The sequence below is a fragment of the Notamacropus eugenii genome, chromosome 4 (assembly GCF_028372415.1).
Source record: "Notamacropus eugenii isolate mMacEug1 chromosome 4, mMacEug1.pri_v2, whole genome shotgun sequence".
NCBI classification, from domain to species: domain Eukaryota; kingdom Metazoa; phylum Chordata; class Mammalia; order Diprotodontia; family Macropodidae; genus Notamacropus; species Notamacropus eugenii.
Window position 1 is genome coordinate 395,751,759 of NC_092875.1, and position 19,749 is coordinate 395,771,507.

Consider the following 19,749-nt stretch of genomic DNA (forward strand, 5'->3'; position numbering starts at 1 on the left):
TTGCAAAACTTTAAAGTCTTAGCTAAATGCACTTTATTATTCTTGTAGATACTTCCACCAGACATACAGAGATTAATTTTCTCTAGCCAGCAGGTAGACGTGCACACGTTACACCCAGGAATACAGAATCATGGTCATGGAATCATTTTTAAAGTCCCTTTTCTCCAAACCAGTGCAAGAGCCTCACCCAGAGGTGGGGAACCTGAGGCCTCGGCTACATGTGGCCCACTCAGTCCACAAGTATGGTCCTTTGACTGAATCCAAACTTCATAGAACAAATTTCTTTAATAAAAGGATTCGTTCTGTAAAACTTGGACTCAGTCAAAAGGCTGCACCCAAGGACACAGAAGGCCACATGCAGCCACAAGACCTCAAGTTTCCCACTCCTGGCCTAGCCAATCTCCTCTGTACTATTTCTTAAATTGGCTGTTTCCACAATCAGCTTACCTCTCTTCCCTTATCAGAATCATGCTTTGACAATTACAATTTTCTCCTAGAAAGGTCTTCCCAATTCATTCTAACTTCACAACTACAGGAAAAAAATAATTTTATCATTGTTTTTCATGGGTTAAAAAGAAGATGGACCCTGTCAAGTACCCCTTCTACCCAACTGACAAAGTAGCTCTGTTTACTTCCTGATGCTTTGACTAAGTAGGAAAGCTGGTAGATGAGGGACTAGGAAACTTCACTACTGACCTCAGATGAAGAGAAGTCGACTCTAAATCTCTTGGTTTTCTTAGCTGGAACAACAGAAGGTAACTAACACCTCAAAGGAGGAAGAAGTCATTGTTCAGACTGTGACAGAGACCTCCACAATACATTAAGAAAAAAATCAGCTATCAAGTGAAAAGTTGTACTTTACAGAATATAAAACTAATGGCATTTTCTTCTGGGGCAAACTCAAAACTAAATGTTTCGCTGATGATAGGGTCTATATATAAACTGACTATGATGGCAGCTACATGGAACAGTGGACACAGTACTGGCCTGGAGTCAGGAAGATCTGAGTTCAATCTAGCTTTAGACATTTACTAGCTCTGTAACCCTGGGTAAGTCACTTAATCCACATTGATTAAAAAATTAAAATTAAAAGTTAAGATGGCTGAAGAGCAGGCATTTACCATTAATGGACCCATTTTCCCTAATTTTTAAGGATTCAGGATATAGCCTATTGTTTTCAACTAGCCTTATTCCCTCTTAGGCAGCATTAGAGTGCATTTCACATATTTAATTATTAAAGGAAAAGCATTCTTACTCACTTCAAAATAATTTATTTCAAGATCTTCAAATTTTCCTGAAGCCGACGTCCCAGCACAGTTTACGAGCATATCAACAGGGCCCAGCTTCTCTTGTGCCTAGAAAAAAGGTCATCGCTGCAGGTGTCTTGATTAATGAAAGATGTGAAACTCTTAAAAATGCAAAAGAATAGTTACAAAGGCTAACAAATTCTTTCATTTAGCCCATATAACGAAATAATAAATGTAAAAAGAATGCTGATGACATAGGCCCAGTGGGCCAAAGCTCTTACTTGTTTAATGACATTCTCCACTTGTCCATAGTCTTGCGATACATCAACTGATATGCAAAGCACGACCTGAATAAAAAAAAAGGAAGCTGAAAAACATGTTTACCTGCATGCTAGTCTATTTTTAAACATGTTTACTTTTAAAAGAGGTAAGGCCTTAATGTAGAAATATTTTTACAAGATTGTACATGTATGACCTATATTGGATTGCTTCCTCGGGGAGGGAGAAAAAATTTGAAACTCATCATCTTATTAAAAAAATGAACATTGGAAACTATCTTTGCGTGAAATTGGAAAAAAATAAAATACTATTTATAAAAAAAAAAAAGGCAAATCTTCTTTCAACAGTCAAGTCCAACAAGATTTTTGAATACAAGGCTTGGCATGGTATTTGAAATGAGCTAAGAGAGCATGTATTTAGCTTCCAGAAAAACAATCCAGAAAACAATGTGTTCAAAGATGTAAAAACCTTAGCAATATTGTGTCTGTCACAATATTGTCCTCTGATCTAGCAACTATGGTTCCAAATCAGAGGCCAAACATTAAACTCAGAGGAACCAAGGGCAAGTAGCATCTGACCCCATGCCACAGGTAGCTTAGTTAGGAAAGTCCCTGGAGCTTCACTATGACAGGGTTTCAGGGTCCTGGATTAGAGTCCCAAGTCATTTTAACATCCTAGAACCAAACCAAGTTCTCATTCTATGATTTAGCTATTCTGATCAATACAATGATCCACAATAATTCTGAGGGAATTATGATGAAAAATGCTATCCACCTCTAGAGAAAGAACTGTTGGAGTCTGAATGCAGATTGAAGAAAACTTTTAATTTTATTTTTCTTGTGTTTTTTTTTTGTCTGTGTTTTCTTTTAGAGTGGTTAATATGGAAATGTTTTGCATGACTTCACATGTATAATCTATATCAAATTGCTTGCCTTCTCAAGGAGACAGGGAATGGGAGAGAGGGAGGGAAATAATATGGAACTCAAATTTTTTTAAATGAATGTTAATTTTTTTACTTGTCATTGAGAAATATTTAAGGAAATAAAACTATACAAGTTCTCATTCTATATGTCAGGATCCCTAGTAGGAATCCCACTTCAAACCTAATGATCCCATATGAAAGATTTATTAAAGCTTGCAAGGAAAGAAGCAAAGTCAAAGAGTAGCCTTTAAGTCAGAAAGACCTGACTGGCATAGGTGAATAAGAAGTAGTCATTTAACCTCCCAGTGCCCCCAGGCAATCACCTAAGACTAAAAGTTATAGATAAATTACTGATCTGCATAGGTAGGGGGAGTTTGAAAGCCAGAAGTTTTTTTTTTTCCCAAAAATAGACAAAGCACCATGGTGAGTTCTAGAAATACAAAAATGAAAAACAATACAACTCCTGCTTTCAAATAACTTACAATCTAATGGGAGAGAGGGTAAGAAATGTATACAAATAAGCACACTACATGGAAAAATAGGAAATCTGCAAAGGAAAAGACTCAGCAGGATGATGTGAGAAACTTGAGGAGGGAGGGAGCAGCTAGAGAGAAAGATTCATAGAGGAGGTGCCACCAGAGATAGGTCTACAGGAAGAGACATAATGCAGCAGTGGGGACTAGAAGATCACAGTGGATTCCACACAAGGGGAACAGGGAATGGCCATGCTCTGTAAAGATCACTTTTCAGCTGTATGAAGGACAGATGGACAGAACAGAGACCTCAGGGCAGAATGACTTATTAGGAAGCTATTTCAAATAGTCCAGGACCTGAATAACCCTGGTGGCAATGGAGACAAAGAAAAAAGGTGGATGAGAGAGAGAGACAAATGTAATCTGGGGTAGACTAAACACCCAACTATCGAAATGACCAGTTTATCCAAAGAACCTCTGGAGCAGAGGTGGCACAAAATGGGCCACTGAAGGCAACAGGAATCTAATCACACCAGCACAGACTACTTTGGTACAACAGTGCAATGGAAAGACACATAGCCTATTTTCTTACCAGTCAATCCAATCTGGCCCTTTGTGGGAGGAGAGAAAGGCCACTACTTACCCATTATTTACATGAACTCACAGAGAAGCTTTGGTGGAGAAAACACTTTGCTAATGGTGTGGTGCAATATGTGTGCATGTGTATATGCATATATGCATATATATATGAGAAACTCAGACATATATAGTTAACGCTACTGTTATTAGCTATTAAAATCTGCTGCCACAGATGGAAGGAGATGAAGGGGGGGGAATCTAAATTGCTTTTTTTTTTTTTTAGTGACAGGGGAGTTAGGGATCTATAGTGCAATATAGTTAGGGAAAGAGAACACTGAACTGGGATATGGGGGACCTAGGTTCTAGTCTATCTGGGCCATCTAGTCTATCTTGGCCATCAACTAGTAATGTGACATTGGGAAAGTCACTTAATTTCTTTGGGCCTCAATTTCCTTATCTGGAGAATTATGGGACTGGCCTTTTTAAGATACCTTAGCACAATGCTTGGCACACACTTCATAAATGTTTCTTTACTGACTGACTGATAATGTCTTTTCTCTACAATAAAAGCTTTATTTATATATTTTTAGCATTCATTTAAAAAAATTTTTTGAGTTCTGAATTCTCTCCTTTCTTCTAGCTCCTCTCCCACCCACTGAGAAGGTAAGAAATGTGATGTCAATTTTACATGTGAAATAATGCAAAATATATTTCCGTATTAGCCATGCTGCAAAAAAAAAAAAAGGCAAGAAAAATAAAGTGAAAAAAATTATGTTTCAACTGCACTCAGATTCTGTTAGTGCTCTCTCTAGAAGTGGATAGCATTTTCCATAAGTCCTTGAGGTTGTCTTGAGTCACTGTATTGATGAGAATAGAAAAGTCACTTCACAGCTAATCATCATACAATATTTGTTACTGTGTAAAATGTTCTCCTGGTTCTGCTCACTTCACTCTGCATCAGTTCATATAATTCTTATAGCACAAGAGTATTCTATCACAACTGTATGCTACAATTTATTTAAGCCATTCCCCAACTGATGGACATCTCCTCAATTTCTAGTTCTCTGTCACCACATAAAGAACTGCTATAAATATTTTTATACAAATAGGTCCTTTCCTTTTCTTTGATCTCTTTGGGATACAGACCTAGTAGTAGTATTGCTTGCTAGGTCAAAGGGCATAGTTTCAAATTGTTCTCAGAATAGCTGAACCTGACTGATCTGTTTCAGCCTTAACATTCTATGGTGTAAGTGAGGAAAAGTTTTCAGGTAGGAGACCAAATAAAAAGAAAACATTGTCACTGGCTAAGTCAGATAGGATGCATGAAGCAACTACAATAAATTGTTCTCAGTTCCTAAGAAATCAAGACAGAAACAATTCATTTCTACAAAATAAACAGGGGCATTCCTAATTTCCAGGATCAACTTCAGCTCAACATACACAGGTCTGTTCTTTTTTTTTTTCAATTACCCAGCACAAAATATAAAACATCAAAAGGAAAAGGGATCTGGAAATCATATGATCAATTTTTAAAAATAATTCTCTTTGATGTAGATTATTTTAGATTGGCTCTAAGCCACTTACCACAAAGGAAATCCTTTGGCTAAAATTTGTTCAACTACCAGTAGCAAAGAATTTATGTGAGTGTGAGGCAATGATGCAAAATATAGGCTTTCACATCCAGCAATCAGGCTAGGTACTGTTTTCTCAACCCTCAACCCCTCAGGGCCCTTGTCTGAGTCCTCCATTAGTCTTAAGCAGGGGTTGACAATCTTTTTGTAAAAATCAATAAGCACTTATTAAACACCCATCTGCCAGGCACTGTGCCAGGTGTTGGGAAAACAAAGACAAAAATGAAATGTTCTCTACCCTCAATGAGTTTACATACTCACTAATAAAGAAACAGTCTTATTTCTCATTTGAAGCCTTTCAACTGGTAACAGGGAATAAGGGTGCTTAGTAGCCCCTAATGGAGAAGAACACAGGGACTGGTGGGGAAGAATTGTTGGAGCAAGAGGTATGCCTATATTTTCTGGCACACATCCTCCAAAGAAATTTCTAACCCAAACCATCCTCATCTCAGTCATAAATGCCATATGACATGACAGGGGGGATGGAGAGGACAGGAAGTCTTCCAGGTACTTGCATGCCAAGAAAGACATGTTCTCCTCAAAGTTCACAACTTTTCAAATGCTTGCACATCAAAGCCATTAAGAGAATCTGAATAAACCAGATGGTGATCCATGAGGCAGAGCACGTCTTAGGTACTTCACTGAATTGTACTCAAGATCTGAGTGGAGGCAAACATGAATGAGAGGGGAACTAGACATAACATGAGAAGGATGGTGAAGTTTAAGGAAGGAAAGAGAAAAAAAATGAAAGAAGGGAAGATCCCTGGATGGGGCAAGACAGGTGTAAGTAGGATGGTATCTAGAATGTGTGTGTGTGTGTGTGTGTGTGTGTGTGTGTGTGTGTGTTGTCCTTCATTGCCGAAGAAGATCATGCCATCGGAGAAATAATGACGACTTGCACTTGACTTTGTTTTGAGTGAGGGAGGGCTGTGCAGGTCACCAGCCTCACTTCTCCTCCAGAGCCATCTGAATCCAGTGACCAGATATTCATCAGGATGACTGGAGATGACCCAGGATGAGGCAAGTTTGGGTTAAATGACTTGCCCAAGGTCACACAGCTAGAGAGTGTCAAGTGTCTGAGGTGAGATTTGAACTTGTGTTCTATCCACTGTACCACACAGCTGCCCCCTGGTATCTAGAATAGGAATTCACTAAATACCAAAAAAAGTTCTATCAACTTTTTTTTTCATTAGACATCATACAATAGTTTCTTTCAAAACAGGGCTTAATATTCTTAGTACTAACCCCTCCTAACATTGAACAAACAGTCACAACATTAAGAAAAAGCATATTCTCCCCAATAAAAAAAGATGCTAATGATGGAGAATCCATAACCCACTAGGAGCATCTGAAAAGTTAAAGTTTAACCCCACCCTGGGGGAAAAAAACTGTACCTTCAAACAGTTTTTAGAAGTCAACTCCCAGGGGTCTAGCCTACCTAGACAGACACCCCAAATTCTAAATTTCCCTCTATACTAGCAAATATATGACCAAGATATGCAGTAAAAGAAGGCATTTCTTGCCACCTGGCCCACAGGAGTTTGTGTGGTCATTCATTCAACAAATAACTGAGTTCAAACCTTGCCTGGGAAAATGTCTCTCCTGTCTGAAATTCTGTTATCTGAACATCTATGTTTCTGTCTATATGTGTTTTCTGTTAATGATTCCAGTTCTAAAGCAACTAAAAAGAATTTCAGTCACTTTAAAGCCATCTCACAGGCACTTAAATCAGGAAAATTCTATAAACTTTCAATTAAGTGTTAGTAGTTGAAACCACACTTTTCCTTTGGATCAGCCACAGGGTGATTAGTACATAAAAAATGGTACAGGGAAGCGATTTACCTGTTTATCATTAATAGAGTGTTTTTCAATTTCTTTCTTTGCCTGGAGCAACTTGTTCTGAAACCAATGGAAAGCAATTAGTTTGGGTAATTTCTTTTGTTTCTTAGAAAGAGAGGAAGTAAACTCATAACATAAACATTTACTAAACAGTTGGGAAAAAAACCCAAAACCTTAGAAAAGTACAATATGGCCCTCCCCAAAACTCTTTACAATCCCATAACAAGCACTTTATAAGCAAGCCTCTCTATAATGTTCTGAACTCTCAACAGAATATCATTTGACATATTCCCTCATTTATGATTTAGAACTCTCATTCCCAAATACTACCCAGTCCCAATTTTTTTTGTTATATTTTCATGGAACAAATAAATGATATTCTACATGCTGTATCTATAGGAAGAGCCATTTCTTTTCTCTAAAGGCACCAATTTATTAAACTTACTCCTGAATGAGAACGGAAAAAAGGGGAAAATAAGATTTTTTCAAAGCCTGAATTACAGTATTAATGGATGAGTGAACACGTTGCATATGAATATTTAAATCAGTCTTATTTCATTATGCCAAGACACAAAAGCAAGCATTTTGTGACTTAGCACTGTTCAAATTATTATGGATGTGAACTTATAATTCCATATTCAGGACTTCACTTTGTATCTTTTGACCTTCTCAGGACATAAACCCTGAAGAAAAATCTCTAGACCAAATGGTATGGATCTTTAAGTCATTTTTTAAACATTATTTGAAAGTGCTTTTCAGAATGGTTGGACCAATCTTGTAATTTCCTAGCAAATAAGAGAAGTGTACTCTAAGTCTGCAATGCAAAGAAAGCATTTATTTTACCCTTATGCACCCTAAAGGCAAATACTGTGAAATTCATTTATATCTCTTCTATTAACTTTGCAAATTATTGTTTTATATATGGCTACAGGTCAACTGGTGAAACAGCCACGGCTGGATAATGACACTACTCTCAAATTCAAATGGATTCTAGGATCTGATTATTCAGAAATTCCCTTCCACGATACAGATCACAACCTATACGTGTTTGGCAATCTTGCATGATCCTTGCCTCTGTCTTCCCATAAGTACACACTTCAGGTAATCAACCAACCCAAAGGGCTGGAGGCTTTCCTTACTATCTCCAAACATTAAGAGTGGAGCGCTCTGTGCACTTGTCAACTCTTGATCTCTCATGTGACCAGCCCATCTTCCACCACATGATTCCTTGATAACATCTTTTATTTCTATTCTGCAGGGCTTCACACTGGTTGTAAGATTCATTTTTACTTCTTCATAAACTATTATATTCTGTGTCTAATGAAATGAAAAAGGATGAACCTTTGCTTTCATGGGAAGTTCTGGGTCAATAAAAAAGCTTTGTTATTTCCTGAAAGGCAATCCAAACCATTCTTCTCCTCCCTGTCATTCAATTGTACTGTACTGTCACACACACACACACACACACACACACACACACACACACACACACACACCTTCTTCTCCCTGTCATTCAACTGTACTGTCACACACACACACACACACACACACACACACACACACACACACACACACCTTCTTCTCCCTGTCATTCAACTGTACTGTCACACACACACACACACACACACACACACACACACACACACACACACACACACACCAAGTACTATAAGGTATCCATTCAAATATATGTTGTACTGGGAAATGGAAATTCTCCATCCACGGCAGGTCAAATTCTCTCTAGAACTTGATACAATCAGTAAAAAGTCACCTGAAAACCACTTATACTGACCTATGTCTTGCCACACTCCGATGACTGGAGAAGAACATGAGGCTGATGACTTTGTACCGCCTTGCCTCACTTAAGTCACATTGACTTGCAAGTCAAGACATCACACTCCTGGTGTCATTGATCTACTTAGGAAACAAAGAATGTACAATAACACCTGAAAACAGGAGCTTTGGAAGGATGGCTGCATTCATAGAAAATCCCTCTTCAACTTGGACTCTGAAATGGATTTCTTCTGTCACAGAGATGTACGTGACTGCCAAACATTTATGCCTTGCCTTCTGTTTCTTGTCACAGGGTTGCATCTCTCAGGGAATCCTGAATGATTTTGATGGATGGATGGGAAACGTTTTGTTGTAAAAGGGTCTGTAAAGTGGTATTCTCTTCTATCAATCAATCAACAAGTGTTTATTAAATTCCTTTTGTTTGCCAGAGGCTGTGCTAGGCCCAAGGGGCTACAGTTACAAAGAATGAAACAATCCCCATTCACATTCTAATGGAGGAAACAAGTGCATATATAAATATGTACAGCATTGATATATAATGAAAAAATAGAAATATATTACATATAAGGTAATAAAATACAAGATAGCTTGGAAGGAAAAAAGGAGGGAGAGAAAGAAGGAAGGAGGGATGGAAGGAAAGAAGAAGGGAAGGAAGAGAGGACACAAGCATTTTAATATTTAAAATTATTTTTATTAATATTTATGATTTCTTATATCATCATAGTTATCCCAAATATGTCTTCCTTACCCTCTCCCAAATAACAAATAGTATTTTTAGACAGGGGAAAAAATAGCAGAACTGATTCATATAATGAAAAAAATCTGAAAACACGTGCAATCTGTAATACCTGTGGACCTCCCAGCTTCATGAAGGGGTAGGTTGAAAGTGCATCCTCTCAGGTCTCTTCATGTGAGTCCTTCTCACACTTTTTATTTTTTGATATGTATTTGTTCTTTCCATTTACATTGTCGTGGTTACCAAGTATGTTGTTTTCTTGGATCTGCTTACTTCACTCTGCATCATTTCATGCAGATCTTTCCCTGTTTCTTTATACCCATCACACCCATCTTTTCTTACAGGACAGCAATATTCCATTATATTCATGTACCACAATTTGTTTAGCCATTCCCCAATTGGTGGGCATCTACTTTGGGAAACAAGAATTTATTAAGTGCCTACTATGTGCCAGGCACTATGCTAAGTACTTTAAAAAATATCAACTTGTTTAATTCTCACTACAACCCGGCAAGGTAGGTGCTATCATTATGCCCATTTTATAGTAAAGGAAACTGAATCATACAGAGTCAAGTGACTTGTCCAGGGTCATACAAATAGTAAAATCTATTGATCGGTGAGTGCACATTGTAACGTTAATGGGATAGTAAGATTCTCTCTGCCCATTAATAGGCCTCAGTGGAGCCCACTGGGGGAGGGACTTGCCTAAGGAAGAGCTTGCTTAGGGGAAGGCTTGCTTGTAGGAAGGCTTCCATACCTTTTGGTACTAAGTTTTGATTAGGCATGGATCTTGAGGGTTGTGATGCCTTCTGGCTCTGAGAAGTGTATATATACTCTGAGTTGGTATTTTGCTTTGCGCAGTTTGCTTGTAAGAAAGACAGTTTGATTTCCTGGTCAAGACTCTGGAGTAGCCACATGTTCAAACCTACTGTATGTTCATACCCGCTGACTACTCAGATTGTAAAGGTTCTCTCGATCCAGTGGTGTATGTCAAGTATATAGCAATACTGCTTTAATCCAGTCAGTCAGAGCCCTTTCTGTTGGTCTTTATCCTGATTTCTCTGCTTGTATTTTCTGTTTGTATTTTTTCTGACGTTCAGGGTGCTAATTTTTCCCCTGAACTAGTGAATGTAGTTAAAGAAGATTGTTGACCCGTTAAAAGTTGCATTCCTTTAAGAAAAGCAGATCTAAGAACCTGTACTACCTGGGTGTGCCAGGGTACTTGCTGTTACAAACAAATATGTAGAAAGTTTATTGATGTTCTCTTGGTCTTCTTTTCCCGTATTAATAAGGTACAAGATTTTCCGCAAGAAAACCTTTTGTGATCATGATTTTTACAAATCTCGATTTTTCTTCGTTGTATTCCCTTCATTTTCATCCCCCCAAACGTCTCGGATGACTTGCTTGATTGGATATCTTTCCAAAGTGTTGCTGCTGCTGTTTCTAACTTGTTTTATTCTCTATTGTTTCTCCCTGCATTGGGATACTGTTCACAACTGTCTACTGTCCTTCTTCATAAGATTTTGCAAATGAGTTTGTAAAAGAGTTTACAAATGAGCTGGTAAATAATTTTTACAAATGAATGTCAGTTTCACTGTCCACTTCACATTTGATTATCAGTTACTTGCTTAAATAGTTCAAGGTTAAGTTGTTTCAATGTACACTGCTATCTTTTTCTCACTGTTATACTTTATTCTTGTTTTTAATTAATTCTGATCTTTGCTCTGACCAATCAATGGTCTAACTATACACAATTGATGGAATGATGTCAGACAGAGGCTCAATACATTCTATGCCTCTCATTCTACATGGTTATACAAATAGCATGTGTAGGCTGGTGGGATGCCAAAAAACAGTAAGCAAAAGATAAACTTGAGCTATTCTAATCCTGGTTCTGCCAATTACAAACCATGGGACCCTATTAAAATTAATTTATGTCATAAGAAAATGTACTGGCTCTCATCCTATAAACATTCAAAGTATAACCAACCATGGTTAAGGGCTCTCTCAGGCTACCTTTGGTAGTCTGAGAGCAGACCACAATCATGAATGTGAAAGCCATTTTTAGCAGAAGTACATGAACTTTTACATCTTGTAAAACTTGTGAGTGAATTGCTAAGTTTAAAACAATAAATGAAGAATTTTACCTCATCTCTTGCAACCAAGGTTATAAATGCTCCTTGCTTATAACACTCAATTGCAATACATTTTCCAATGCCACTGGATCCTCCAGTAACCTAAAAACAAAGAAACAAAAACAAATAAATACAATAAGATGTCAACATTTTTTTCATTTCCTTTGAGGGGAAGATTACTTAAGATACATATTTATCAAAAGACGAAAAACAAAGATACAATAGAAAACACACTGGACTAGGAGTTGATACACCTGGGTCTATAAAAATGTGCATAATCCCTGTCTACCTCACATCAAATATATGTGAAAATGGTTTATAGCCTGTATAACCCTAAATAGATGTAAGGAAGCAACACTGTAAGGGAGAAACATATGAGCTATGCTGTAGTTTCTAGAAATTCCAAAAGTAAAAATGCATTTCATCCTAAATAAAAATATGTTTTCAAGAAATATACTGCCAGTCTCTAATTATAAATCAGACACTTACAACTATTTATCCTTGAACCCTTTCCAGGGGAGATGTTTCGTAAATCTACCAAACCAGTGGTAACTTGTTCTGCCTCTGAGCGCATTGAAATATGACTCTTCCCCAGTTCTACTCTGCCCAAGCTACAAAATCTCAAGACTAGAAAGAATAAACCCAAGACTCTCCAGTTCAACTTAATCCTGAACAGGGATTCTCTTGCCTGATTCTACTTGGAGACCTCTAATGATGAGGTTTTCCCATCACTTTCCAAGGCAACCCCTGCCCTCTTTTGGTCAGAGGAGTCAAATTTTATTTCTCTGTAAGCCACTATTCCTAGGTCTGCCCTCTGGGGGTCAGGCAGAAGAATCCCTCTTTCACAAGGCAGTCTTTCAAGTACTTGAAGACACCTGTCCTATTGAGAGTAAATCTTTTCCTGGCTAAACATCCCCACTTTTTTCAACAGCTAAGTGGCACTGTGGATAGTGAGGTGTGCCTTGAGTGAGGAAGTCCTGAGTTTGAATCTAGTCTCAGATACTCATTAGCAGTGCAGCCTTGGGCAAGTCACTTAACCTGTTTGCTTTAGTTTCTTCATCTATAAAATGTGGACCTAGGTCACAGGGTTGTCATGAAGATCAGATGGATATATCTGCAAATCTTACAGAGCTACAAAAATGCTATTATTACATTATTATAAATATTAGATATCCTCATTATTGTTCAACCAACTACTTTTGAAGGGCACAGCATCTTGTATAGGACTCTCCTTCCCTTTTATCTCACCTAAAATTCATACAATTAGAGGCATGATATTTGGTTAAATTAGAAAGGTCATGCACTTTGTCCAAAAGATCACTGTTGGAATTCAGAATTAGACCAATCCAGTTCAATTAATGATGCTAAGTATCAGTGTGCAGAGCACTGCACTAAGACACTAGGGAGATACAAAGTTCATCTGAGACACCTCCATTCTCAGAAAGCTTACAATCAAGTAGGAAAATAGGAGATGCACACAAGCTTATTTATGAGAAGTGCACTGGACAGGTCAAAACACAGTGTGGGATCTAAAAGGGAAAAAGTCCGTACTAACTTATAGAAATCAGGAAAGTCCTCCTGAAGAAGGTGGCACTGAAATTGAACTCTAAAGAAAAGGTAAGACAAAGAAACAAACAAAAAACAACAGAGAACAGAGTGAGGTATCCTAGTCATAGGAAACCACGTGAGCAAAGGCACAAGGCCAGGAATGCTGGAGGAGACAAGTAGGCTGGTGAGATTAAATAGTTTGAGATAAGGCTTGGAAGTTAAGGTGGTGCTAGATTGTTACCTTGTATCTATTTTGGAGTTATCTAAACATTTATACTTTGTGTCTCCCTGTTAGAATATAAACTCCTTGCAAGTAGAGACTATATTGCTTTTGTCTCTGTTCCCAGCATCTACCACAGTGCCAGGCAAGCAGCAGCCATGTAACAAATGTTTCTTGATTGACTGATTAGTTTGATTTCCAGGCAAAGTAAAAGAAAGTCAAGTCAACAAAGATTTATTGAGCACTTACTATGTGTGCTTAGTACCAGGAGTACAAGTATAAACAAAAAGAAAGATAATTTCTACTTTGAAGAGCTTATGAGAGAACATAGAAAAAGAAGATGAAAAGTGGTGAAGAGGAAGGTATTCTACAGCTCTACTCTATAGGGTCTGCTTTCACTAGAACATGGTAAAGAAAAACTTCTAGCCCAGAGAGGAATGAAGGCATGAGCATGGCTGGTTGGAACCTTTCCTTAAAATGAAGTCTGGAAAGGATTGGACCAGTCAGACAAAGGGCTGCAGGGATAGCGTGATGATCTTCCTGGGTCAGAAGGCTGCTGGTTCATTGCAGAGAAGCCAGGGCATGATGGAGAGAGAAGACCACAAGGTCACAGTGGAATCCAGGGAAGAATGAAGGAGCAAACATGGCTGGCCTGGACATTTTTTTAAAATGGCAGTTCCAGAAGGAACCGACCAATCAGAAAAGAGAACGAACTTTTCTTAGTAGGCAGTAGAGGGGTTTTGAGCAAACAGTAATATGACTAGATCAATGCATAAGAAACATGTTTGAAAGCAGAGTGATGACTGGGGAAGATATCTGAGGAAACAATGGAAAGGTCACAAAGCTAATGCAATAGCCCAGGCAGATACTAATGAAGAACACTATGAAAGCATGGGTAGTATGGATGGAACAAAAGGGATGAATGTGAAAGGTACTGTGTACGAATGGCTGAATTCAGTCATTAAGAAAATATGAAGTGAGGGAGAACAAAGAAATCACAGCTATTACTGCAGTCGCCTGTTAAACAACAAATGTTTCAGACGTATGTCTGAGTAAATGTCTAGGTAAATGAAACCGACCCACCTATTTGTCTGGGGAAATGATAATACCCCTGACAAATGGTGAAGGAAGAATAGATTTTAGGGGGAGATAAGATCAACTTTGGGTAAGCTGACCTTGAATTTGGATATTCAGTTGAAGACAGTGTTCTGGTCAGGGTCATTTAATTCAATTCAGTGAATATTTATTATGTCAGCCTCTGTCCTGAGTGCTGAAGATACAAAGACAAAAAACAAACACTCCCTGCTCTGAAGGAGCTTACCATGTTCTACTAGGGATATGCAACATAATATACAGATAAATACAAGGTCATTCCAGGAGGGAAAGAGGGGAGTAGGAAAAGTCTGGATATAGCCTCTGAGCTGCTCTAGATGAAGGAACTTGGAAATAAAGAGCAAGTACATTCCACATAGGAGGTTATGTTCATCCTTTGTTGTCAAAGAAGACCATGCCATCAGAGAAATGATGACATGACTTGCACATGACTTTGTTTTGAGTGAGGGAGGGCTGTGCAGGTCACCAGCCTCACTTCTCCTCCAGAGCCATCTGAATCCAATGACCTGATATTCCTCAGGATGACTGGAAATGGCCCAGGATGCACTGGGAGACCTTGGGCTCTTTAGGCCAAGGTCTTTGCAGATACCCACTTAGGGTGAGGCAACTGCCCATTTATTGAATAGGACTGCCTAAGAGGTAGCCAGGGCATGGTCCCTTTAATGTTGATCATAGGGGTTCCCCAAGGCCCTGTTCTAAGCCATTGTCTTTTTCCCCTCTATAGTTTATTACCTGATAACCTTACCAGCTCCCATAGGTTCAATTAACATCCCTATGCAGATGATTCTTATCCTTTTTACAGTCCTACTCTCTCTGGAGCTAAAGAACCATACCACCAACTGCCTTTTGGGCATCTCAAGTTCAACATGTCCATAACAAACACTGTCCTCTTCCCAATTTTCCTATTCCCTGCCCTTCCTGGGCACCAAGGTGGTGCAGTGGATAGAGTGCTGGGCCTGGAGTTAGGAAGACCTAGAGTTCAAATACTGCCTCAGACACTTCCTAGTTGTGTGACCTTGGGTAAGTTGCTTAACTTCTATTTGTCTCAGTTTCCTCAAATGTAGAGTGGGGATAATAATACCACCTACCTCCTAGGACTGCTGTGAGGATCACCTGAGGTAATAATTGTAAAGCACTTAGTACACTACCTGGCATATAATAAGTGCAACAGAAATGTTAGCCATTATTATTAGTTCTATCAAAGACACCACTATCCTCCCATATACTGAGGCTTACAATTTCAGTGTCTTTCTTGGCTTCCTACTTATATACTCCCCACATATCCAATCCATTGTCAAATCACTTTGGGAGATGAGTTATAGGATGGATTATATTATAGAGATACTTGTGACAAACCAATAAGTAGACTTTTGTAACAGTCCAGAAGAGAAATAATGATAGTATTTACTAGGGTGGTGGCTGTATAAGTAGAAAGGAAGGGACCTATGAGACAAATGTTGTGAAAGTAGAAAGCACAAGCTTTGACATAGGAGATATGGCCCTTGAAAAAGGCATGGAGATGGGGATACTATATTGATTTTAGAAAACAGTTAATAGGCTAATTTGTCAAGAGTGTGGAATATGCGAAGGAGTAGAATCACAGGCTAATTAATCTAGAGGGAGAAGAGATCTAATAGTAATAATCTATAATAATAATTACCTAATAATAATCCCATCTAATTTAACCCCTCATTTTACAGACGAGGAACTGAGTTGCAGAGGGATGAAATGACTTGCCTAAAGGAAAGGGGAATGAATAAGCATTTACAAAGCAACTATTGATTTTCAGTTGTTTTTCAGTTGTGTCTGACTCTCCATGACCCCATTTGGAGTTTTCCTGGCAAAGATACTGGAGTGGTTTGCCATTTTCTTCTCCAGCTCACTTTACATACAAGGAAACTGAGGTAAACACAGTTAAGGAACTCACCCAAAGTTACATAGGTAGAAAGGTCTGAGGCGGGATTTGAACTCAGAAAGATGAGTCTTCCTGACAACAGAGTCTGGTACTCTGTTCACTGCACCACCAGGCTGCCCATAAATCAGCTAAGCACTTTACATATTCATCTCATTTGATCCTCATAACAATCCTGAGAGGGAGGTACCACTATTTACCAGTTGAAGAAACTGAGGCAGACAGCAGTTGAGTGATCTTCCCAGGGTCACACTGTTAGAAAGGTCTGAAGCAAGATATGAACATAGGTCTTTCTGACTTCAGGCACAAAGCTCTATGCACTGCATCACTCAGCTGCTTCTACAGCAGGCCTGCACAACCTGTGGACTGCCAAAGGATTTCTTCTTCATACAAAGGATGTTTTCCTCTACATGTTTTGTGAGCAATCCAAAATCTTTTGGTGGGCTGCAGGTTGTATAGACCTGCTCTACAGTGATGCAGACTGTAAGTATCAGAGCCAGGATTTGAACACGGGTCTTCTGATTCCAATACAAGATGTATTCTACTCTCTCATGCATTCTTAACTGTGTCTGTGTCATGAATCTTTCTGGCAGGCTGGTGAAGCCTATGGAGCCCTTCTTAGAATAATGTTTTGAATGTATAAGATAATAGAATTACAAAGGAAACCAATTATATTGAAATATAGTCATCTAAAACCTTTTTTCAAGTTCATAGATCCCAGGTTAGGAACTTCAATGCTATACCATGCTAACTCCAATATGAAATAAGTTTGGAAATGTAGTGAGAACTATGTTACGGATAAATTTTAATGAAGACTTAGGAGTCATTGGGTAGCTAGGTGGAGCAGTAGATAGAATGCCAGGCCTGGGGTCCGGAAGACCTGAGTTCAAATCCTACCTCAGACACTTATTGGTTTGTGACCTAGGGCATGTCACTTAACCCTGTTTGCCTCAGTTTCCTCATCTGTAAAATGAGCCAGAGAAGGAAATGGCAAACCACTCTAGTACTTTTGCCAAGAAATCCCCAACAGGGTCATGAATAGTCAGATACAACTAAACACCAAGGAGTAATCACCATAAAGATGACAGCGTCTGCTAAGATTGTCAAAGGAGTGAATGTTGTTGTGTGTGTCCTTCCTTCTCGAAGAAGACCATGACATCAAGATGATGACATGACTTGCGGGTGACTTTGACTGGAGTGAGGGAGGGCTGGGCAAGGTCACACTTTTTTCTCCTGACCCAGCTGGATCAGTGGCCTGATATTCATCAGGACGATTGGAGATGGCCCAGGATGCAAAGTGAGACCCTGGCCCTTTTAGTCTAAGTCTTATCACATTCTCACTTTAAGTGAGATACACCCATTCAATGAATAAGCTTCTTTAAAAGAAAGTAGTTGCTGAAAGGATGGCCCCTTTAATAAAAAAAAAAATCAAACTGGGAGAAGACCCTCAGGGTTCCTGGGTAAAAGGAGTGAATGTAAAGAGAGAAGACACCTTGAGAGACACTCACTTTGGGGGTTCAGAAAGATGAGGAGCCAGACCAAAAGTGGTGAGAGATACAGAAGAGAAGTGTGGAAATAAAGAACAGCTCAAAGCAGTGGTCAACAATGCGAAAGGCGGGCAGTGTTTTCTGCCTCCATTTTCTCCTCCCTCTAATTATACCACAGTATTTTTTTAACATAAAGATTTATTCACTCACTTCAACAAACATAAACTATGTATGTCATGGACTTAGGTCCTGGGAATACAAAAAGACATGAAAATAGTCCTTTCTTGTCCTCCAAGAGGTTGCGTGCCACTCCTCTGCTCTAAAACCCTGAGTAGGACCTTTTGCATTCTGAGGAAAATGTAAGTTTTTGTGCCTGGCATTCAAGCTACTCCATAATGTGGCACCATCCTGCCTTTCTGCCCTTGTCTCAATCTTATTAACCTCCTATTACTGCTGGGGGCACAACAGTCCTTCTATCCACTAGGTTCATACCTTCCATATCATCCTTGACTCCTTACTCTCACTCACTTCCCCTCAGTTGCCAGACCATGTGCTTTCTATATCCACAACATATAATAATAATAGTTATTATTATTATTATTATTATATATAATAGTTATTATTATTATCATTATAGTCATAACAACAATAATAATTAACATTAATATAGTCTTTACTCTGTCCCAGGCATTGTGCTAAGCACTTTACAATTATTGTCTCATCTGATCCTCACAACCACCTTAGGATATAGGTATCACAATTATCCTCATTTTACAGCAGAGGACACTGAGGCAAACAAAGATGAAGTGACTTAGCCAAGGTCACAAAGATAGTATGTGTCTGAGATCACATTTGAACTCGGGTCTTCTTGATTCCACACCAGTGCTACCTCACTGTACCTAGACCTAGTTTACTTCTCTTCATACTGCCACCATCTAAGTTCAAGCCCCTCTTCACTACTCACCTGGATTACTGAAATAGTCCCCTGATTGATTTCCCTACTTCAAGTCTTTGTCTATCCCAAACTATCCTCCATACAGCAGCCAGAATGACTTTCCAGAAGAATAGGTCTAAATATCAATACCCATCCCCACCCCTACTCCTCAATACCTCTCTGTTTGTAATCTCTTAAATTTGAGCTTTAAAGCTCTTCGCAACTAGGCCTCTTCATTCTTCTTACATCTCCCCCCTTTCCATATACACTAAGGTCCAGCCAAATTGGCCAACTTTCTGGCCCTTACACATGAAGCTCCAATTCCATCAGCCTTAAGGTTGGTTATTCTCTATGCCTGGAATGCTTATTTTCCTACCTCTACCTCTTGCTTCAAAAAGCAGCTCAAATAAAACTTTCTGAAGGAGGCCTTTCCCAGTTTCACTAGCTTTTAATACTCGATCAGACATCAAAGATGCCAAGGTCACCCACTGCAGCCTGGGCCGTCACCAGTCATCTTGACCTTTGTTTTGCCACTGAACTTTGATGACTCTGAAGGAGAGAGTGAGGCAGAAGCTTTTGCTCAGCTTTGTCCCACGTATAGCCAAATCACATGCAGGTCAAGACATCACCCTTGTGATGTCACTAGTCCTCCTCAAGAATGAAGGATGCAAAACAACACTTCTTAATGCTTAAAGTTACCTTGAATCTACTTTGTATGTATCTTTTATATATAGACATACATATTTCTGTGTATATGTATACACATATACAAACATACACATATGTACAAACACACACAAACACGTGTTGTCTCCCCATTACAACATAAGCCCCCTGAAGACAGGTACTATTTTTACATGTTCTTTGTATCACAGATCTCAGAATAGTGCTTGATATATA

The 19,749-nt window shown here is 38.8% G+C and overlaps 1 protein-coding gene across 1 annotated transcript in view; it reads right to left on the minus strand.

Moving 5' to 3' along the window:
• KDSR (3-ketodihydrosphingosine reductase) overlaps positions 1–19,749 on the minus strand; it is a 61,175-nt gene that overhangs the window by 33,704 nt on the left and 7,722 nt on the right. The window contains exons 2-5 of the mRNA XM_072605526.1: positions 11,648–11,737; positions 6,974–7,030; positions 1,529–1,594; positions 1,260–1,355 (exon numbers count right to left, since the gene is read on the minus strand). Coding sequence (XP_072461627.1) covers positions 1,260–1,355; positions 1,529–1,594; positions 6,974–7,030; positions 11,648–11,737 — 309 coding nt within the window. The remainder of the gene's footprint in view (positions 1–1,259; positions 1,356–1,528; positions 1,595–6,973; positions 7,031–11,647; positions 11,738–19,749) is intronic.